This window comes from Numida meleagris, chromosome 2, assembly GCF_002078875.1.
Source record: "Numida meleagris isolate 19003 breed g44 Domestic line chromosome 2, NumMel1.0, whole genome shotgun sequence".
In the NCBI taxonomy this organism is placed as follows: Eukaryota; Metazoa; Chordata; class Aves; order Galliformes; family Numididae; genus Numida; species Numida meleagris.
In genome coordinates this window covers 30,988,963-31,007,228 of record NC_034410.1, presented here as the reverse complement: position 1 = coordinate 31,007,228, position 18,266 = coordinate 30,988,963, and the positions used below count along the sequence as shown (strand labels likewise).

The window sequence follows — 18,266 nt, the reverse complement described above, 5'->3', positions numbered from 1 at the left end:
GTCCGTCTGCCAGAGCCTCAGGGCGCGAGATGGCGCGTGCGCAAGGCTGCATGGACGACGTTATGGGAGGGGCGAAGCCGTGCTGTTATGGCGGCGGGGCGGCCGGGGGGGTGGGGGGGGTTGTATCTCGGTGTGAGGGCTGGGCTGAGCGTCCTGCGTGCATAAATGCACCAAGAATAAGTCAAGTCCGTGTGTGTTTTCTGGAGGAAGTCACTGTTTTGGTCAGTACTTGGAGATAACTCACCAGACTGCCTATTTACAAGACAAATGGAGAGCACTCTTGACAATCATTAGATGGTTTATTTGTCAATACAGCATTTAGATTCCATTGTATAAAACTAAAGATGTATGAAATGGAAGTTACAGTTAAAAAGGCAAAATCAAAGAATAAAACTTAAGTGTTCTGACATGATATCTAAAGGAAGATAGTGCACGCTGTGCCATACTGTTAGGTAGAAGATTTTTTAAAAAGTTGTTGAAGTAGGCCTGAAAACTGGTTTCTGTACAAAAGTCTAAGAAGTCTTGGAGCTCCTAAAACGCCGTGTTTTCCAGAAACAAACGTGCTTTCTTTGTATAAGTTGGGGTGCTGGCAGCCTGCATTACCCTGACCTTGTGCCTCGTGCCTGTGATAGACCTCATTTCTTCCTGCCTCATAACAGGTCATCAAAAGGTTTTGGTGGAACCCCTGTCCTGCCTCAAGCCAGAGCAACAAGTCAGCTTTGGTCTGGTGACAGGCCTCATCATGTTCAGACAGCAAGTTTTGCAGGAAAAGTAGTTTCTGATTAAGTCAGAGAATTGTTTAGATGCCCAGTTATGGTTAGATTATAGTTTGTTATACATAAGGAAGACTTAACAAAACCAGACATGGTACTTCTATTCATATATCTGAAATGGCTACAAAAGAATTACAGTTGGAGAACGTGGAAACAAAATAAGAAGCTGCTGAATTTTTATGAAGACCTAATCTCACAGTGGTGTTATAATCTGAGGTTTTATATCCAAAAGTGATGTCTGTGCACAGTGTGGACGTGCTAGTGAAGGCTGTGTTCAGACTGCAAATGGTGAGCACTTACAGATCTGCTAAGATGTCAGGAAAGTATGTCTGTGCTTCTTTATTGCCTCAGGAATGGAGAACAATATGTGTCGGAGTTTTTCTAAGATACATTGAATAAGCTAAATATATTGAAATATAGATCTTCAAAGATTTCATTGTTGAGAAATAGATTATGTAGAGTCATATGCCCCAGATGAAAGTTAATTTTATTTTGATTTTAAACTTGCATTTTAACTTTTGATTATAAACTTTAAGGCTGTTACTAAAAACAAGTCATTTAAAGCATTTTTTTTGTCTGTTTTCCTATTTCTTTTAGCAACCTCTTCCCTTCCACAAATACGATGTTCTTCTTTTCATGTTATCCAGTAACACAGACTTCAGCTGTTTGCTTCCAGTCTTCCACTATGAAATGCCACAGTGCAGAATTACAGGAATGTATGGCTAGAAGACAGACTCACCTCAGAGAGGCCTCAGCATGACTTAGCACAGAACTGCTACAGTGAACAAGTGAAGACACATGGATTTTGCAGAAGTTCATACTTTCTAAGCTGGATGATGCAAAAGCAGTTACTGGAGCATGGTGCCTTGTGTAGATAGGAGTTTTCATTTGTGAAAGTGGTCAAATAGAGGGAATGGAAGAGCAAGGAGAAATTAGAGTTTATTTAAAAATGAGTTTCAATGGGAAAAACCAAGCAGGTAGGCCTTGTTATCTGTTGCTTGGGTGTCTGTGGTCCAGGTTATAATGAGACTTGTGCACTGGTAGCTATGTCCACAGCAGTGAACTAAATGTGTCCAGCCCTGTTTCTTGCGCTGAGGCAAACTGGCACGGAATGAGCTGGCTCCACACTACTGAATGCCATTGCCCTGCAAAGCAGGGTGGCTGCCAAACCGCCTGTGGGCAGCAGTGCCTGTGGCTGTTCCCAGAGGCTGGGATTTTCTTGGTGGGGAGCCAGTAGGTGCAGGGCAAGCCTGTCTAGGACCTCCCCCGCAGGAAACCAACATGAGCAGCTAGGTGCCAGTGCCTGGGAATATATCATGGCAGATTCTTTCCACAAACATAGCTGGTGCCTGTCTCCTGTTTCTGGCCTGAATCTTCTTTAAGGTGGTAAGCAGCTATACTAAACTGTCTATTTAAGACTTAAGTATTTACATGTTTTTGGTTTTTGCTTGTTTAAGTAGTATTTTTTCCCCTGCAGGTTATGGATTTGATTAATTTTGCATCTAGTTAACCCAAAAGTAAGAAAACACAAGGCACGGGGGTTAGTTATTTAGAAAAGTATCCTAGATCACAAGTAAGAACAGCAAGTGCTCATAACTATCTTTGTTTTCTAAGAAGGACTATTTTAGTATTTGTAATTGCACCCAGCCCCCCAGAGCTACCAACCAATCTAGATGTGTTTTTACCTTACTCCTTTGTTTTTATAACAAGAACAAAAAAGCATCACGGTATAGTCTTATACATAATCTAAGTCAATGTTACGCTAAAGGTTTAAACAATGGCTGGTTTGCTTTTCAACAGAGGATTTCTCTCGGTGCTCTTAGGGAAGAAAAAGGCTCTGAAATTGCTGACATAACCACTCAGTCTCTCCTGGTTCTCTGCTTGTCCTGCGCTTCTCTCAATAGGTTTGTATTGTTTGTATCTCCTACAAAGAACATGTACAGTTAGGTGCATAAAAGCATTTGAACACAAAGGTCCACATTTAACATGCAGCCAGTGCATAGGAGAATTAGTCATATATTCATAACATAGATTCTTTTTCCTCCTTCCCCCTTCAATTAAAAAAATAATGATTGACTGCCATAGTTAATTAGTTGTGACTAAGGCCTGGTTAATGAGAAGGCTCTGTGGCTTAGAGGAGTACTGTTGCTCTGTGGAGATGTTTCCTCCTCACCACTGCCTGCAAAGGCTGAGCATACTCTTAACTCAGGAGTCTCAGTGCAGTCTTAAAGTTTCATGAGAAACATCCAAACTAATAATGCACAAATATCTGTTTCTTTTAACCACTTTCTGCATGCCCAGTACCCTTTTTCCAAAGAGTCTGTCAGTTATTTAACGTATTTTGATGATTAATTCTTGATCACTACTTGTAAGAGTTTTAAAGCTAAATTAAATTTCTGTTTGTTAGGTTTTACTGAATATCTAAATCACATCATGTAGTTTGACTTTCCTTACATGCTGGTCCCAGGCCTTCTTTTATTACCGTTTATGCATATGAACACCAAATGTAATTTTCTGTTAAATTCAAATATTTGCACGTTTTCTGATGGTTTTGTGGCTTAAGCCAGTAATCTCATTTCCTTGAATGTTTGCTAGAATATTTGCGAACAACAATGAAAAATAAACAAAAATATAGCTGTAGGTTTTGCTAGTTTAAACTCATATTTTTGTCAGTTCCTTGAACTGTTTTTAATCTTAGCAACTTACTTGTAAAGGACAAAAGCCCCAATGGTGCCAAACACTGCCAACAAACCAAGGAAGATGAAGACACCTTTTGTTGTCGCTGAGGATGATCCTAGAGTTCAGAAAGCAGCTTGATTAAAAGTTAGCCTTGTTTTAACAGTGAGATTGGCTTTCTAAAGAAAATATGATTTTTATCTGACTGTTCTAATGGCTGCAGTGCCAGCAGAAATACTGGAACACAAGCTAAGCATTGGAAGTCAGTGACTTATGCAGGAGGTGGTGCTTTCACAGCCTGATCAGTTCAATTCTGAGTGCCACCAGACAGTGAGCTGGGCTCTGCTGGTTTTGCATGTGCAGTGCTCCAGACACAAGCTGTGGCTCCTCCAGCCACTGAGCCCCTTGCTGGCATCCCACGAGGTGAAGCTGATTTGCTCCTTGCCAATTGCAAAGCTAGGGGACCATTTACACCAAAGTATGAGATGCAGTCTCGTTATAAGCTGCAATGTAGGAATCAACTTTGGTTCTAGGGTATGATAGCCACAAGGAAAGGAAAAGGGAGTAAAAATGGAGTTTCTTAAATGTTGTTCATTTCAGCTCCACGTATTAAGATGGTGAAGCATGGCTGAGAGCCTGATGAACCCAGGCTTGTTTGCCTTATTCAAAAGCTGAGAGCTCTGCTTTTTAACATTCTTATCCTGGGAAAATAACTCTGGGCTCTAATTGACATTGAGCTCTACCTTCTGGTTTTTGTCACTGACAATTTCACTCTACTCCAAATTCTACTTTATGTGATGGAAGAAGGTGTATCGTTACAATATTTTTTGTAATGTGTTAAATATCTTAATTTTCCAGTCCATAGGAAGGACTTCAACCCATTCATTGAGAATACTGAGACACATTATTGGTCCTCATATTAACAAGTTTTTATACAGTGAAGTAACCTAGAGGCGCATGTTGACTTACCATTCTAGTGCATTAATTTGTAATTGATATCTATGAAAATCACGATATTCAATCATTTACTTGGTTCACGTGCCTCATACATTTTTCATTTTGTTGATAAAATATCTGTGGAGGCTTGACTTCACTGTTTGTTTTTGTTTACGTGATAATTTTTCAGAGTGTAGGGATTTACATTATTTTATTAATAAGGTGGATCCTTGGACTTGTTTGCAAAGCATACTGATGGGACAAGTCTAAATCATAGGACTGCAATTAATTCAACAGCAGTTTGAGCAGGTTAAGAGCTGATGTTGTGTGCAATGCCTGCAAACCCAATTACAGTCCTGCCAACTTCAAAGGCCAAATGTTTAGGTACACTCAGGTACCAAATGTTGGGATTTTCCCTTTAAATTTGTGCAAAATCATGGCAGATGGGAAATGTTTGCAAACGTTAGATGGACTCCTACAGAAGGTGATTCATAGCAGCAACCTCCCTTAGATTCTGTTTCTGCAACGATTGTAGTGTAAAGCCCCAGACTACAAATTAGCTCTTCCTTCTGGAGGAAACCTGGGGAGACAGTCTTGTTAGGCTAAATTTAGCTGCTGTGAATACACTTTTGTAAAATCCTACTTCATGTTTTTTTCTGTCTTTCAGAGCTGAAATACATTTAGGTCAGACATTGTGTCTTATTCACCATGAGCTGATTTAGATAGAGCTAATTTTACACCTAGATAGAATAAAAGCAGCCAAAATACTGTGGCAAGTGACTTCAAAGGGTCAATTTCTTGGCTGATGCTAATTAAATAAATCAGAAGAGTCACTAGGACATTTAGTGAGAGGTCAGGAGGGAAATGGGTTGGGAGCAGAGAGACAGCTTTATCGTTTAGGGTCCTTAGTGAGGCCAAGTTAATACCTGTTTCTGTCAAAGAGTGCTTGAATAATTGTGAGCAAGACACAGTGATACTCATCTAACCAAGGTAAACCAATTCTGAAAACAGTCACCTAGGGCACACTTTGTCATCAATGAATGACGCAGGCCTTTTCAGAACCTGGTTCATCTTATGTAGAAACAGAAACCCGGTTAAGATCAATGAGCTACAAAGAGGGCACCCGGCAGCCTGCTCAGCTGTAGGCTTTGGTTCTCTTTCATATGAGCTGATTCCTTCCTTACTTTCTTCTATTTATCCATGTGTGCAATAGGATGGATAGCATGTCCCTTACCTACTTTTCTGCCCCATAGAGTAGCGAAAATAACCTACAGCTTAAGAACATTTCATGTTTTGTGTTACTGAAGGGTTTGTATAATTGCTGTACTCTGTAGATTGTACACATAAATCAAACCAAGTTCTAACATTTAAAATTCCCATAGGGAAGCAATTGTCTTTTATCTTTGTATGACCTCTCACACAAGATGGCACAATCTCTGCTGAGGCCTCCAGGCGTGCTAAAATTCCTATGTACCTTCTTATGTTCTCTTCTCAGCAGATAAATGACCACAGGGAGAAATTGCTCACAGACAGCCCACATCTGCTCTGCACAAACTCACCTCCATTTACAGAAATAAGTGCGCTGGCAAGGGCTTGACTTGTGTCATCCCCCAAGGTGATGTTTATACAGTACGTTCCAGGTTCATCAAAAGCTCTCCTTATGGTGAGTAAGCACTCATCAGTGACGATGATGGGGTCACATACCATGCCCTGAGACACCTGGCACGTGGGGTCAGAAACTGCTGTACAGACATCTGTAGGGAGACTGGGGTGGGAAGAGAGAATACATTGTGTTGTGGAGTCCTTTTAGCCCCATTTATGGACACCTTGCACTGATGCCCCATATTTATACTGATGTTTGTTTGCTGATCAGTGATACCATAGTGATTATGAAGATGGTATGTATATATTATCTATATTTTATGCAATTAACATTTTACGGTGATCATAGGAAAAACCTACCTCAAATCAACTTAGGAAGTTTGTTGCCTTTAATACACATCATTATGAAAAGAATACAGATTCTTATGTGTAGTATCATGTGCTGAAAAAGTGAACGCTAACTTACAAGGGGTAAATTGTCTTCCAGTTGTGTTGCCAAGACAGTTTTTCTAGTTCTCAGGCCTCTCAACTCAAATCCCCTTCCAGGAGCTAGGAATATTAGTGCAACATTTTTCTCTCCAAGAAACTGCTTAGATACACCCATTTACTCTAAGTGTCAAAAAATCATGGCTGAAAAGAGAGGGTTTCCTTCCAATTTCAGTAGACTGCTTCCAGTTTCACAATGAGTGCTGAAATCTTGTCTTTGCCAGGAAAATATAGAATTGCTTCTCCACACTATCTAGTTCTCTTACTTTTAGTTCGGCCTGCCATTTGTTCTGTATCCTGTGAGCCTGGCAGTAGCTTCTGTTGACATAATTTACAAATGAGACTTGCATTATCTTTAGTTCCAGTCAAGAAATGGAAACACTGCAGTGTTCCCAACTTTTGTTCATTCAGCTGAGTCTAAGTGCAGACAGTGTTCCAGCACCTAATTATTTTTAAAGCGGGAAGATGATTGACAATTTCATTTACAGACTTACCTCCCTTGGCAGGTAACAACAAAGTCAACCAGTGGATTTTCAGCTTGACTTTCTGTCATCTGGATGCTTGTCATCTGAATAATATTTACCTCAAGGATTCCCTCTGGAAGAGGAAACAGATGTCAACAGTAGGACACATGACAAGCTTGTGTGTACAGAACCTCAAGTGTTTGGCTGATGTTCAGGTCAGGTCTTTGCCATAACCTTCTCCCTCCCTTAGCGCTCCTTTTGAAGGGTTTGAAAGCTGAGAAATGTTCCAGTACTTTCCCTATGAGGTTGTGCCTTTCTGCTTCGCTTTATTTTTCTTATATAGCTAGTTATTTCTTTCACAAAATTGCTTCCACCTCCCAGTAGCCACAACTTCTGTATGCGCCAAGGTTAGCTCAACCTTATGTGACCCAGGCCAATGTGTTTCAGAACAGAAAAGAATGATAGAGCTTATATCCCCACGAGCTGTTTCCCAGTACAAGTGCCTGGAAACCCATGTGTAGCATGGGGACAGCCATCAGCAGGAGTCCAGATAAAGGAAGATCAAGACTTGTCTGAAACCAAGGCACCATAACCTTTGCTACTGACCTGACCCAGCAGAGCCTCTAAAGAAACCAAAGTGAGCCAGTTAACTATGTGTGCATTAATCTTTAAAAATGCCAGCTGTGTCCAAGAGGAGGATCTTGACTGCGGGACTCACATATCTGATAAAACTGTGGCTAAATAAACGTTATCTTTACCATATGCATAGTACATTATTAGCCTCATTCCGCTCCAGGTATTGACTCACATCCTTACCTACAATGGTGATACCAGCTGTGTAGTATCCATATCTGTAAATATGGCAACCTCCATCAGGATTGTCTTCCGTTGTCTCAGTGGTGGCAGAAGAGCCTGAATTAGAAAATGCTTCAGTCATTACTGTTGGGTTCAGGAAAGAAAAGCAGATACACAGCTTAATGCAATGTAGAAATCCCATATTTTGGCATATGAGTAAATTTTTTCTAGTTCAATCCAATTTCATTTAATTTTGGGAGGAGGCTGATGCAAACCAGGAAGGAATTGGCTCTGAAATACTACTTCTTCACTTAAAATTTACATCTTACCTCAGAAGGTAAGGTCTCTTGAGTAGGCAAGACTACAACCACTTGATCTGGTGTAGTAGAGGATATAAAAATAGGTGTATATATGCTTGAGTCCATCTGAAGACCCCTTTATGCTGTCATTGTGATGGTAGAACTAGAGTTGGTATAAATGGAAATTTGTTTTTTAAATGTGTAAATGATGTCTATGTGTATATTGATTCTGTCTCTAAACCAATTTGTGAAGCTTGCAGAGCTTCACAGAACTTCATTGATGATACTAAAAGTTCCAAATATATGTACTTAATAATTTAGTTTTAGTATAGATCCTCACTACTGATAGAGAAACTCTTACCTGTTGGGGTGGGCAGTGATGGAGTGGGTGTTACTGGCTTGCAAGGCACAGGTATAATAGCTTGAACAGTTAAATTCAGAGTGAAGTTTCCTTGCAGAGCAAAGGTGTGAGATGTAGTGGCACTGCTTTCTACAAATAAGCCGCTTCCATCTCCAAAGTTCCACTTGTAGGAGATGGCAGAATTATTAAGGTAGTAGCTGGGATCATGGATTTTCACATCAAATGTGATTGGTGAGTCTTTGATAAAAATGGAGTCTGAGATGTTGCGGTCATGTTTTTGGGACATGCTCACAAATATTGGAATTTTGTCTGCCGGAAGAAAAAATAAATAAATAAATGAAATGCACATATCTGTCTCCAAACAACGAACAGCTCCAAAGCTCCTGAACAGCAAGAGTCAGAATGTGAGACGTTAGTATCTTTAACATGGATTTCTAGTTTAATTCGATTTACTGATCTTCCAAGTCAATTTCAGTGGCAAACAGTTACCCAGGTAACAAATAAGGGACCCAGGTAACAAACCAGGGAACAAATAAGGAATCACACGCATCTGTGGAAAACTGCACTTCCTCTAGTAAATCCTTCTTCATCCCATCAAGTAGAGGTGTCACAACCGAGGTAGGTACAGAGGTAAAATACATTGCTCTAGGGAATTTGCTAGAGATTTCACATTTGTATTAAAAACCTTTCTCAAGCTGATGCGTACTTTTCATGCCAGATTCTGTTTGTGGTGAATTCTTTCTTTTAACAGGGAAACAACAAATGCTCCCAGTATTTTATTACAGTTTATTTCAGCACACTCACCTGTTACAACGTAAGTGGTACTTGCTCTTGCTATTGGAACGTATGATGAGTGCTGCCCTCTCCTGTAAATGGATACGGCCATTGTGTGTTTGCCGAGAGTGATATTTGCGGTGTTGACTGAAAAAATTGCTGAAGATCGTCCAATTGTTTCGTAGTACTGACCTGAAACAGAACATGAACTTGTAATATATTTTCCTTTAAGGCTAGCTACAAGAAATTGTTTTCAGAGAACCTGTATCTCTGTGACTCTTGGATTGCCTAAATCAAGATGTATAGTTTAGAATTGTCCTTCAGTTAGCTGGCAGGTGTTTGGGAGCACTTTTACAATGCATTTACTCCCATTATTATTATTTTTTTCAAAGGTGTCAGAAAGATGTCCCAAATTTCTCCAATTTAAAGAATAGTATTTGCCAAGGCATTTACATCTTTCCAAAGAAATTACATTACGTTGAGTTATTAGGATTATGTAGTGGATGGCGTTACCTTTTAGGCATTTTAAGTTTACCTTTGATGTAGCAAGAAGATATAATGCTTCATACCCCATAGCCCTTCATATACGTTTGTTAATTTGTCTTTCTTCCAGCTGATTGAGGTAGGTAAATAGAATCACCTTTATGTAAAATTAGGAACACTATTATTATTGTTCATGCTGATGTTGGTGATAATACTGATTTTCTCAGGATAAATGAGCATTCTAAGATTTAGTAGGTAGCCAGTGCCACGAATAGCCCAGCCACTACATACAGCTGGAAATGGTGAAAATCAGCATTTGTGAATAAAACAGTACTACGTAGTCAATGACAATTTTTATCTTCTCCTCAGAATCAAGAACTGCTGTACCACTAAGCTGATGTGAACATATACAGCTCTGTGCTCTCTATTAAATCTGAGAATCTGAAGTGGCAGTGGCTGGCCAGCAAATCATCTGACTGACCTCAGACTCTATGTTTTCCTAGAAAATATACCGAGTACCACTGAAAGGAAATTAATTTTCTTCAGTGGTAGTTCTGTGTATGCAGACTTAAAGAAGATCTCCTGGTAATAAACAATTTCCAAACCTAGCAGAAGATTAATAGAGCCACTACTGGCCTCTTTGAGAAGCGGACAATGAGTTCAGGGTCCCCTTTCAAGAAGAGTGGAATCCTTTTTATGGACTTTTAATGAAAGATACTAGAAAAAATGAGAGAATGTAAGCTTTGCAGCATCAACTAAACTGAGGTATGTTGCAGTACTAACCAAATGTATGAAACAAATAGACAAAGTTCTTTCTTCTCCAGCCAGGATGATGAGGGAAAGGTCTTCCATCTGGGAATATATTATGGCTGTGGTTGCTTGTACAGTTTTCCCAGCTGCAGTTGTCGATCCATTCAGTCCAGTTGTAAACATACTGATCCTGGGCAGCTGGAGAATCTAAGTGTAGAAATAGGACATATTCCTGGTCAAGTGAGAACTGCAAGTGAGGAAACAGGAGGCAGACACCCGAGGTTACGGCAAAGTTATTGGTCTTAAACAACAGGGTAAGGTGGGTTATTTTTAGCCTGACATTCAGTTTTTCCATGTATGTGTTTTGTTGTTGTTGTTTGTTTGTTTTTAATATAAACACCAAATTTTTCTGGCTTAGAACTTTTTTATTTTGAGGCTTAAAAAATTTACTGTGTCATGATCAGACATGATTTAAAGGTCCTTGTCCAAAATTTACTGTCATCTACATGGCATTCTAGTGTTTCACTGGAGCCAGTGAAGTTGCCCCAACATTTGGCAAGCAGAATTTAAAATTTTAAGTAGAAACTTCAGCCATGGAAACACTGTGAAGAAATGACTAACTTTGTTTTGTCAGAAAAGTTTTCTACAGCACCTTTAAATAACTTTCACCTGAATTTCAGTTCCTTTTTGAATATTAAAATATAGTTTCCCTCCCCAAACAGCACAACGGACATTAAGTAGAGAATGGGTATCAGCAGTTAACAAAACATTAGACAGTGAAAAAGTAGAGTTTATGCTGACGGAAACAAAAAAGTTGTTATGCCTTGAAATGAAAATTACTTTCATCAGTAAAAAAAATCATTGAAGATTTGTGAGTTCAGAGGGAGAAACGTACAACAGCCTGTTTCACTGCAGATCTGGCAGCTTCAGACATTGAAGTTGTTATATTTTTTCCCCCATGAATCACATGAATAAGATAAAAAGGTGATTATCCTATGAAGTGATTGCTTGACTAAATTATTTGTTTTTCTGCTTGTTTTTAATTCTTAAAGTGTGGGAATGTGAGATTTATTCTTTCTTGAGTGTTCTTGAGTTTGTTAGTGAGTTCTACAATCCAAAACTAAAAAAAAAAAAGTCAATTTTATGAATCAACTTTATAAATCAAGCTTTATAAATTTTGAGGAAAACAGTGTGACTGAGTGATCAGTTGAACCTGCACTCAACCGGGGACTGCAGCATTGTGACGGAGCTGAAAAGCAGCAACAGTTTTGTTAGGAAGCCAAATTAAAGCCAATTAAAGTATTTGGGGAAGCCAATTTTATAGTGAAGACAAATCTCCTTAAATTTAGTGATCATTATACGTAGCAGATGCAGAATGCAAAAAATAATACAGTGATGTGAAGGAAGAAAATGGTATGACAGGTTAGACTCCAGTGTAGTTATCAGTTAGGAGCAACATGACTGTTGTTCACAGGGTGTGTTTGTAATGATTTCAATGATTTTCACAATGGTGCTGGTGTGAAAGTGTGCGACATGCGCACCGTGCGTGGAGATTGCCATTACTTACCTGGGGTACAGTTTCTCTGGTATATTATGTTGCCATCGTTATCTTCTTTCTGGCACTTGGGAAACTGGAGGGTCACAACGAATGTCACGTTGGATCCCGCCAGTGCTGGGCTGTCACTCACCAGTTTGACTGCCACCTTTCCTCCTGTAAAAACCAAAATTGAACTTCGCTGTATTTATCAGAGCAGCAGCTACCTTCAACTGTGCACTATTTACATTGTAAGTGCTTTCTCCTTTATATCCAAGGGGATTTGTACTCCTAAATCACTTGAGTTCTCATCAAAGCCCTAGTTTGGAACAGTAGGGATTCCCCCCACGTAACTTACTGATCTGTCATTCATTTCCTTCTTAGAGCTAAAAGTGAGATTTTTTACCTATGAGGTTGATATATTCCAAAGGAGAATATTTGTATTTCTCCCCTATATTTAGACCTTGGCTCAGCCCAGGAGACAATAAACAGGCTCTTCACAGAAGTTGTTTAACTGAAGCCCACAGCACCCTACAGAGGTAGAAATTGAAGCTACATGTCCTGTAGGGCATGTTTCAAATAAAGCATCATCCTAGAGCCGTGGCCATCACTAAGTCGTGGTAAGTATTCATGTCTGAGGCTGTGAGGTATGGGAAAGCAGTTGCTGGAACAGCTCACTATTCTGCTTCTTCAGACGAGGTGCTGGTAATGGTATCAGAGTGCATCATCCCTACTTTGCAGCAGCTGGGAGTATTGCACCTACGAAAAAGCACTGCAGCACCTGCATGCTCTGGTGAGGTGGTTTTTCTGGCCAGTTTTCTAGGTGTCTTTGAGTTGGGTGTGTGCGATTACCTTTCCAGCAGTCCTTCCACCTGGGGTCATTTTCTTCCCAGAAAGGATAAAGTTTTTCATTCCAGTTGTTTTGATCACTAGACCAGCCTTGTATCTTCTTGTGGTATGTGACAGGAGAAGTTCTTCCATTGCTCAGCACATCTTGAAACCCTGGAAAGAAAAGGAAGCATGCAGCGAGCTAGTGTCTTCCCTCCCACCCTATAAAGGCACCACGCCTGTGCTGAACAGCCTTCCTCTTATGATTGTATTCTGGTCCTCTTCACCAGTGGAAAGTTATAGAACCTTATCTAGACACTTTCATCAGCTATAACCAGCAATTCCACCTCTGACAGACTGATATTTTTCCACTTGCACTATTGCAGGCTCTCCAGAGAAAGAGTACAATGTTTTACAACATTTTGACCATATCAGAACAGTTGTTCTTATGAATGGACATAATAAGCACACGACAGTTGGGACAGTTGTAAAGAGGTTGCCTGATTGCTGCGTGCCTTGTGCTGGACTGGTGACAAAGATTTGGCTGAAAGGGTAACAGGTACATTCACTGTGTTTGAGCTGTGCTCTAGTGGAGGTTGTGCTGGGAATGAATTTTGACCCAGTGATATTTCTTTGGTGAGGTGGCTGCTAGTTTGGGTGAGAGAGCTGGAGCCAAGCATAGCAGAAGTTGGTGTTTGCAGAAAAGGAAATTAAGAGCTGAATAGTAAATTAAATGTGTTTACAATGTAACAGCAGAAACACATTAGCTTCATGCCTATTACTTTAAAATGACTCGGATTAAATAAGGTTAATAACCTCTTTCTTCTCATATCACTACAAATGAGGGACTCCGACTTTTCCCAGGCCTTTGAGGATCCCTCTCTGTTATAAAGCACTCACATAATGCAAAGCAAAATAAATATCCAAATAACAAGTAGGAGCATGTCAAACACTGTAGGATACCATAAAAATACGTTCATAGGTAGACTCATATGCAGAGTTCCATGAAAGCCTGGAGGCTTTAAACAACTCTGTCATGTTAATCAGGTAACTGCTGGGTGTGCCATTCTGTCCCAGCATCAAGGGAGTCGGGATTTCTTCTGCTTTTCATGGCTTTATTTTAAAGTTAGCAGATGCTAGATGCTTTTGAGATTTATACACGTGTGAAAAAGAGCTGGATGATTTCAGGGAAGATGCAGGGACCTATAAGAAGGGCAGGAATGGCTGTGTGTGCTGCACCAAAACCAATTGCGTTGGAGCTTTTCCCAGTTTTGGAAAAGTTGCAGAGCGGGTGTAGCCAGTCTAAGCATGGTCTTGTGACTCCTAATTTTACTGTAGGGAAGAGCCAGAGGGACAGCACCACAGAATAGGCGGGAGCTGCTCTCTCTTGGTGTCTTATCACTCAGTGAGATGGCTGCTGGGCTGGCAGGGCATCCCTTAGCCAGTCCCATCTCAGTGGTCACCCCAAAGTGAGTAGCTCTCTCCCTGGTCTCTTGAGGCTTAAGGATGAAAAGTCCAAGGAAAAGAGCAGGGTCTGCAGATGTTATGAGACATGCTCTCCTGTACATTTTTGCCCTATGGGAACTCCTTGTAATCTCACTTAAATATCTTGAATCAGGACTTCCCTGAAGATTTAAGATATTTTGATGTAAGCAAGGCAGAACATCATGACCTGTATTTCCTCATGGCCTGTATCACATGCTCTATTATGTTCAGTCTTTGTCAGAAGCAGAGTTGGGCAATATTGTCCTTCAGGAAAAGAAAAGCAGATTAGAAACTATAAAAAGTATAAAAATATTTCACAAAGGCTTATTGTGCTTAATCACATGTTATGTCAAAAAATTAATGTCATCTTATTTGAAAGTAAGTGGTTAGGGATCTTTCCTATTTTTTTCCATTCCCTTTGATTTTATCTAAAAATTATGTAATGAATAAAAATGTTTTGATTTTGTCAGATCAAAACATTTCAATCATTCGAGTTTTTTTTCCCCAAATGTTCAAAATGAGCTGGAACTGTTCTAATTTTATAAATGCTTTTAATTTTGAATTTTGAATAGCCATCTTTGAATTCAGAAGTCATTTGCTTGTCCAGCTTTAGTAATAAAGGTCACTGCTTCTAAATCATGAGCTCCTTAGGCATTTCTGTGCCTCCCTGTTGTGCTTTGTTTATTTCAATCAAATATAAAACATTTCACAAGCTTCAGGACAAGAAAAAGACATTTATAAAGATGAGAAAATACTTCACCACTAGTTCAGCTAACACATGGAACTGAAGATTTTCCATTGCTGAACTTGAAGGAATGAAAAGCTTTCATGTATTTCTTCTGTAACAATGAAAAACACTCAAGAACAGATGTTGGTCGTAACGTAAAATTAGAACAGTTTAGTTCAAAATAGACAGGGTAATAATACAATCTAAGGAAATGATTACTGTAATAGTTTTGGTGAGGTGATTGTAGGAGAGAAGATCACACTCTGATGGACTTCCTTCTTTCTCATTCTGGTTTTCATTTTGGTGAAAAATACAGAAAAGACAAGAAGTTCAGCATTTCCTGTGCTAGTGTGTTAGCCATGAAGGAGAGAAAGTCAGCGTTAGAACAGCAATACAAAGATGACATAGTTAAAGAGCAGAATGTAAGAAGGCTGATGTTATGGCTGAGCTAAGAAGAGAGAAGATAATAGAAACTTTCTAAAGTTGCGTGTAGAAACATAATAAAGCAGGAAAAAAGGGATTTTGAGAAACAACATACAAAAATGTAAAAATTACTAATTAATTTTTTTAAGATACAGAGGCAGTAGAATGTCTGCCAGAAAGTCTGTAGGGTGAATACATGGTATAGATACAAAAGTAGCAGTTAGGGAAGATAAAGTGATGGCACAAAAATAAAAATATATTTGTTGATGTTTTCATTCGCAAAGGAAGAGCCTAAGAGACTTCTGTGCCAGAATTTTCTTCACAGTGATGGAGAATCTCTCTAAAAGTGAAGATACAATTATAGAGCAAATCAACAGATAAAAAATTTGTCTGGATCAGATGGCTCAAAAGGTGTGGAAGCTGCTCAAGAGTGAAATAAATGAGCTGTTAACCATAGCATGTAATGTCTTGCTTAAAGCTGCTTCAGTGGCCGTGAAAAAAAAGCTGGCAACTGTGCTGACAGTTTTTAAAGCATTTCCAGGGAAGATTTAGAGGATTATAAAAGGCGTGATGCTAAATTGGACAAGCTGGTAGAAACAGCAGTAAAGAATAGAATTGTCAGAAACAGCGGCTGAATATGGTGTGCCGTAAAGGAGCGCATTCCTCACAAATATATTCAAGTTTTGCCAAGAGAGCTGGAGAGCAGGTGAACGAGGCTGACTTGGTTGTTACAGAACTGTTCGTACAGAACAGCAGCCTCTAATCTACTATTGCCACTCGAAAATGAGATCTTGTATCTTTACAGTTTTGAATGCGGTGCTTGGGAATAGTTGAAAAAATAGGAAAAGGTTAAAGAATAAAATTGAAAACATTGTTACAGCATTGTATAATTCACCGTGTGCTCACGTCTTGAATACTGCATGCTGCTCTGTTCTCTACAGCATGAGCAGGGTGTCAGAGAACTGAAAAATACAGAGAAAGGTGACAAAGGGATGGAATTGTTTCCAGATGAGGAACAGCCAAACAGCCTAGAGAAAGGGTGACAGGAGAACATAAAAACAGAATCATGAACAGCATGGAGGAAGAAGCATTTTTTCACTGTTTCTGAAAGTACAAAAGTTAAGGAGAATAAATGAAGCTAGCAGCTGATACGTTCTAAGCACAAAAAATACAATTATTTCTCCATGTTAGGCGCAGTTAAACTGTGACATTTCTTGCTGGCTCAAAATTTACGTGGGTTACCACCAAAACCGGAGTGCACAAATTGATGGAGGAGAAGTCCTGTTAAATGCAACAGTTCTACAACTGACTGAGGAAGTTCTGATGCTATACACCATCAGAGGCTGGGAAAGTAGCCACGGTAAGGACAGGTACAAGGCTAGAGATATGCTCAGCCTGACCTCAGTGCTAAGGCCTTCAGTTTCCTTCTTGCAGATTCTGGAACTTGACCCCCAGTTCCCATTTTGGGCTGCTAGCACTGAGCTTGGTGAGTCAGTAAGACTGGAAGTCAAGCTGGGAGTCTGGGAAGAAGCCGGGGACCAAGACCGACCACCACAGCTGGAGGGTCCAACTCCTGGCCTCCTCGGGCCCCTGGAGCTCTGGCAGCCTCTCCCAGCCACAGCCAAGCAAACTATGAGAAATCCATGCTGCCTCTGCCTTTCTGGCTATACTTGAGCCAGAGAAATATTGTTAGAAATTTGAGGAGATGAGCCAAGGCTTAGCTTTCTACCTGTGGAGCACAGCAAAGAGGTCTTGGTGTTTTTCTCCAGCTCAGTATAGCCTCCGCAACCGCTACAATTCAGGGAGCAACCTGTTTTACAGCACTATCTCAGGACAGGAGGGAGGAAAGGGGTGAGGGAGGCACTCACGCAAGGCAGCAGCACACAGGACCGCTTCGGCCAGGAGCAGGATGACGAGGTGGCGGCAAGCCCCGTGCATGGTGCCAGGCTGCGCGTCGGCCAGTGCGTGCGGCGGAGCAGTAACTCCTTCAGCCTCTGCTGAGAAGTGAGAACGAAGTTTCTCTACTGCTCGGCTCTCCTATTAAATGAAGGGCCCCAGGACTCATCATGTGATGGAATTAAGCAGGGATGCATGATTTTGTCTTCAGCTTCTTTCAGCTCATGTGCTTATGACTCACTCCCTTTGCTTTCAGCATTCCCTGGGATTTCTGAGAGACCTGTTTGGAGCCACGCCATTTACCTTGCAGGCATATTTACATTGGTTTTGCACCCTGATCAATTTTTGTACTTAATTTGTTTTCAAATTAGGACCATTTACTTCCAGAAATCCAAATTAACTCTCACGCTAGCCTGATTTGCTAGTGTTACTGCAACAGCTCATTGCATTTGATGAACCCATCTCTACTTTTAACAAGTTTCTCTTCCCACATGCTGAGCAACAACTGTAAGCTAAATGAAATCTGGCTGATTCTAGCACTTCCCTGGACTTGGCTCTTGATCAGAGTTGATCCTGAAGGCAAACATTATTTAAAAGTTTGTTTAGTGGGTACACGCATGTACCTTACTGCCACAGTTGTGCTATACGACATTTAGAGGTATGATGACAGACTGTGTTGTGAGAGCCAGTCGATATCTAGGTCACAAGCTGATCTACACACTAACAAGTACTTCACTGTAGCATGTGGTGCATAGAAATTAAACAAAAATAGATTTTACTGCCCAACCTAATAATGAAAGGTAATCAGCACCTGAAGAGGAGTAGGGTAACACTGGCAAACACTGCACTTTCTGGTTCACATTCAGGTTCAACTTGCTTCACCAGCCACAGGTGGTCTTCTGCAGGCAGTGCAATAACTAAATTATTCTGCAGTCGCGTCAGCCTGATGAAGTTTCTTGCTTTTGTTTTCAGCA

At 40.3% G+C, this 18,266-nt stretch overlaps 1 protein-coding gene and 1 long non-coding RNA gene across 3 annotated transcripts; one reads left to right on the top strand and one right to left on the bottom strand.

Moving 5' to 3' along the window:
* On the top strand, positions 19–7,112 carry LOC110394079. The gene is made up of 5 exons (XR_002435359.1): positions 19–221; positions 1,371–2,159; positions 2,574–2,677; positions 5,881–6,048; positions 6,980–7,112. It is a non-coding gene; the product is annotated as an uncharacterized LOC110394079 (long non-coding RNA).
* Positions 2,153–17,464, bottom strand: GPNMB (glycoprotein nmb). Of its 2 annotated transcripts, none has more exons than XM_021387712.1 (11): positions 17,265–17,464; positions 12,786–12,935; positions 11,967–12,110; positions 10,433–10,606; positions 9,197–9,358; positions 8,393–8,701; positions 7,754–7,876; positions 6,968–7,070; positions 5,945–6,150; positions 3,480–3,567; positions 2,153–2,697 (listed from the first exon to the last, which is right to left on the bottom strand). In XM_021387712.1, the coding sequence occupies exons 1-11, from the start codon at positions 17,332–17,334 to the stop codon at positions 2,544–2,546; spliced, it is 1,683 nt and encodes a 560-aa protein (XP_021243387.1). In that variant the 5' UTR covers positions 17,335–17,464; the 3' UTR covers positions 2,153–2,543. The 2 variants fall into 2 exon arrangements, with proteins under 2 accessions (XP_021243387.1, XP_021243388.1); XM_021387713.1 differs by having other exon boundaries at positions 7,754–7,849; positions 17,265–17,463.